Genomic DNA, 4,999 nt, shown 5'->3' on the forward strand with positions numbered 1-4,999 from the left:
AAATAATAAATTTTAATAGTATTTTAATATTTTTATTTATTAAATATGTACATTAAATTATTATGATTATATTATTATTGGGCATAGGTACCGGCTTATATAGCAGCTGAATTGCTTGGAGCGATCCTAGCAAGCGGAACAGTGAGACTAGTATTTAGTGGGAACCACGTTGAAGTTCAGTTCACAGGAACGTTGCCGAGTGGCTCAAACATCCAATCCTTCGTCCTTGAATTCATTATCACTTTTTTCCTTATGTTTGTCATTTGCGCCGTTGCTACCGATAGCAGAGCGGTAAGCTAACTGAACCAACGCTTTCATTTTTATATATTTTATGCTTCTTCCACTACTGTTTCTCTACTTATTTCGTTGACAATTATATGATAATCCTTTTTCCCAATTTTCAACATGCCTAACTGCCTAGATTTTAACTACAATAACCACCATTAACCACTCATCACGCGCGCTTTGTTTTAGCCAAACTCGAAGAAAAAGTACTCATTATTATAAGGAAAAGTATATGGAACCAAAATGTGACAAGTCAAAAAGTAAACAAAATTTTTTAATTAGAATCATTTTTTGAATAGAAAAAATATATGGAACCAAAAATTATCAGCAAAAAACTAAATAAAATCACATTAATTTTAAGTTTTTTAAATTCAAAATTTAAAAAATTTAAAATTGATTAAGTAAACCTAATTAAAACCTATAAAAACTTTCATCTTCTCTCTCACATTAACCTACCCACCTCCAACAATCACACACAGACCTCTCTCTTTCAGCAACGCTGCTGGAAGCGCCAACGACTTCCATACTCTCCGCAACGCCCTCAACAAGCGCATATAAAGTTTAACATCTTGAAACCCTCCATCTGTTGTTTTGATTATCTTATCAGATAAAAAGGGACCTGATTTACTGCAGAAATTATCAGTGCCGTTGCATCTCCAATTCGACACGACATTTAGAGGCTGCTCTCTGGTAATTTCTTCAAGGATTTCACAGAATCTTTCCCCTTGATAAACACCAATGCCTTCGGTTGTTGTGTTATCTTTATAAGGGTATGGACTGCATGCCTTAGACAGGATATGTGGGGTGGTAAATATGTATTTCGCTGACTTTTCTAATTGTGATGATATACGAACCGGATCAAAATATTTAGGATTTGATAGTGGGTTCACACTTCTTAACTCTCCATTGATGATCCTGTTTGTTAACGTGAATGTTATGAATTATAAAAAAAACATTCATTTAATATGAAAAAAAATATCATAATATTTAACAAAAAAAAACCAATTATATTTTAGCAAAAAATAATTAAAAATCTATAAAATTTAAAAAAAATGAAATTCTTAAAGAAATAGAGACATTCATATTTGCAATATAAAAAAATTCAAAAAATATATAAAAGAACATCCATTTAGTATGAAAAAGAAATATTCTTATACTTAGCAAAAGAAACATCCATATATATTAATTCGTAGAGATTTTAAATTCACCCAAAAATATTTGACTGATTTTTGGCTAATACCCTTTTGGTTCCCTAGTGTTGCTCTTTTGAATAATATGTTTGAAAACTACTCCTAGAATCACGGAGCACAAACTAAAACCCGGTTATTCACGGAACCCAAACACATTTTAGTTGATTTTTTATTGATATACTTTTGATTTCCTAACATTATTGTTATTATAATGATATTTATATGCGGAATTGCGGACCACTATTTATCTATTATTCATAAATTCCAACACCTACGGTATTGGGCATGGGTACAAAGGAGATTACTATGTTCGCTTCATATTTTTAGTTTGATATTATTGATCCCTGACCAAATTTAAAAAAAAAAAATGATATTATTCAAGCATTGCATGCTAACATAAAAGAATTTTATGTTATGTTATAATTATATATTTATATTTTTTGAATTAAAATAAAGAATAATTGAATCAAGTATTTTTAATGATATAATTAAAAATTTATAGAAAGTTTTATCATATTGAATATATGAGGGATCTTTCTTTCTGGTATGCCATTTTAGCCAATTGCTGCCGGAATCCTTTTTCTTTTTTCTTTATCTTATCTTTATTACCGTGTTACATATTAATAAAATAATGGGACCTAAATTGACTAATTGTCCATGCATGCATGTTTTTAACCCCTTTGCATGATGACGTGCAAGTGCGTGCGCAAGAGTTGGTTGACGTTTTCATCGCACAAGCCACAAGGCACACACCGCTCGTGCCAGTCAATACTCATATAACATGCATGCATGCGTGTTCATATTAGAGTTACTTGTTCTATATATAATATTGTTGTTAAATAAAAAACTCATGCACAAGTATCATCATATGAAATTAATAATTAAAAATTATTATATAATAATTTAATCAATTATATGTAAGTCTTTACTATATTCTTAAACGTATCTAGTAATTTTATCTTTAAATATATATAATTGTGCAGGTTGGTACCTTGGCTGGAGTTGCAATCGGGTCTACCATACTAATTAATGTGCTGATTGCAGCGTATTAATCTATCCCAAACCTATTAAATTACTGGTAGCATTGTGATTATTGAAGTTTAATTAGGTTGAGCATTATTTTGTTTTTATCGTGAATTTGGTAAAATTTTGACATTTCAAAAATCATAGCGAAAATATTTAGATTCAATTTCGTAAAATTTTAATTTTTTAAAAATAGTTTTTAAAATTAATTTTTTAAAAATAAGTTGTAAAAATAATTTAATAAGTACAAAAAATAAAAATTTAATTGATATTTTTTATAAATTAAAATAATTTTATTTATGAAAGTGAGCTTAGAGTAGAGCAAATAGATATATTGATGATAGTGTGTATATAAAAATAAAATGAATGAACAGGCAAGTGTCAGGAGCATCAATGAACCCAGCAAGGAGTCTAGGACCTGCATTTGTGCACCATGAATACAGAGGAATATGGATATACTTGTTGTCACCCACCATTGGAGCTGTGGCGGCTGCATGGGTCTACAACATACTTAGGGAGAAGAAGGACAAGCCCATCATTCAGATCACCAAGAATGCCTCTTTCAACTGAATCATCATCATGCTTGCATGCATGGGATCGCAAAATATTTTCATAATAATAATTGCCCATCAAATTAATAATTGCTTGCGCTTCTCTTATCTCAATTGGAGAGGCTTCATCATCATTTTTATCCATCAAAGGATTGATAAAGAAATGGAATGGAGAAGTGCCTAGCTTCCTTATTAGTTAATAATACAAATGAAAGTTTGCCCCTCCTCCTTTTAAATTTACGGTTTACATGCAATTATATTTGTTGTGAGATTAATAATTAAAAATTATTAAATAATAATTTAATTAAATTTATTCTACATAAAATTTGGCTTCTTTTCTTATTCAAATGAATTTAATGCTTTAGACGCTGGATTAATTAGCACAAAAAAGTTGTTTGCATTAAATGGCGTTTTCTTCTCTCATATAGTTTAAAGCAACTTCCATAATACATGACACCGTAGTCCGTATACTAATAATAGTGTACTGAATTCATCTAACCGACTGACACACTAGAGAAATAATTTTTTTTTTTAAATTAGATTAGGTGTATATTAAAATTAATTATTAGTATAATATATTAAAATATAAAATACATATTAAAAATAAATTAAATAATATATATATTTATATAATTAATTTTAGTATACATATAATATTTTATTAATAATTTATCACCCTATATTTCTCGTTTATGTAGAAAAAACTTTTCTTATGTTGTTGCGTCCTCGTTAGACTTCAATGAAAGAGTGCTAATTAAATCGAATTATTGATGGTGAAAAGACGCTGGAGATGACGCTACTGTTCCAACCTTCTCATTCTGATTAGAGTTTCAAATTTCATAATGCTGTGTTTGGTTAGTATATTTGAGATATATAAATACATATGTAAATATATAAATATAAAAATATATAAATTAAATGTTAATTTTATTTGTTGTGTCTTGTGTATTGTGTCTTGTGTATTAGTAATTTTAAAAATCATTAAAATAGAAAAATCAAATTTTGTATCTTATACATTGTGTTTTTTAAAAAAAAATATTAAATATATATATTTTGTATATATTTATGTACCACTCTATTTATCTAAATTTATATTTTAATAAACAAACAATAAACGTATACTACCGTATTTAATAATTAATATCTATATTTTAATAAACAAATATAACCTAAATGTTGTGTCAATAATAAATAGCAGTCAATCACTTTTATTTTATTTCATTTTTTTTAATTTTTAGAATTTAAACTTTTTATTTTTATTTAAGAGATCAACATATCTACTATTTTAATCTAACTACTTCGCATTAGTTACAATGTGAAACTTTGAATGTAATCAAAATAAAAAAAATCAAATGAAATAAAACTAAAATAAACCTAAGGTACTTGATCCATTACTTTCTAGAAAAAGAATAAACATACTCCCTCAGTTCACATTAGCTTTTTTTTTTTTCACAATCACTTTTTGATTTTGATGTAATTAATGTTTATTTAATAATTTTGGACTCAAGCAAATTGTCAATTAAAAGAATTAGTATCTTACAAAACTCATTCATTATTGAATACACTTTAGGTCTTTAGGATTATTTAGGGCTTAGGCTTTACGAATTTGAATATTAAAAATACACAAAAAGGTATCCACATTAAAACTAAAAACGAAATAAAAGTAAAACATGCATGTCAGCGTCCTCATACTATTCTAATAACAGTTGAGAATCTTATTACATTCTATTTGGGTGTCTGATACTATTTTATATATTAAGTTTTGACTCCTTCAAAGAAATGAAATTATTCAACTTGGAATAAATCCGTCCTTCATGCATTTAATTTATTTATAGAATAATAATTGCTCCATACCCTATTCAACAGCTGTTATTTATTAGTTCAACCATAATAAAATAAGTAAATACCAAAAATAAGATATTAAATTAATTATTTATACAAAATAATATA

General features: G+C 27.3%; 1 protein-coding gene across 1 annotated transcript in view; it reads left to right on the top strand.

Annotated features, from left to right (window-relative positions):
* The window catches only part of LOC107482168 (nodulin-26), a 4,239-nt gene extending 1,011 nt beyond the window's left edge, over positions 1-3,228 (top strand). Inside the window, exons 3-5 of the mRNA XM_016102566.3 lie at positions 88-291; positions 2,459-2,520; positions 2,873-3,228. Of these exons, the coding sequence (XP_015958052.1) occupies positions 88-291; positions 2,459-2,520; positions 2,873-3,068 (462 nt within the window). The 3' untranslated portion in view covers positions 3,069-3,228. The remainder of the gene's footprint in view (positions 1-87; positions 292-2,458; positions 2,521-2,872) is intronic.
* Positions 3,229-4,999: the final 1,771 nt, after the last annotated feature.

Source organism: Arachis duranensis, chromosome 3, assembly GCF_000817695.3.
Source record: "Arachis duranensis cultivar V14167 chromosome 3, aradu.V14167.gnm2.J7QH, whole genome shotgun sequence".
In the NCBI taxonomy this organism is placed as follows: domain Eukaryota; kingdom Viridiplantae; phylum Streptophyta; class Magnoliopsida; order Fabales; family Fabaceae; genus Arachis; species Arachis duranensis.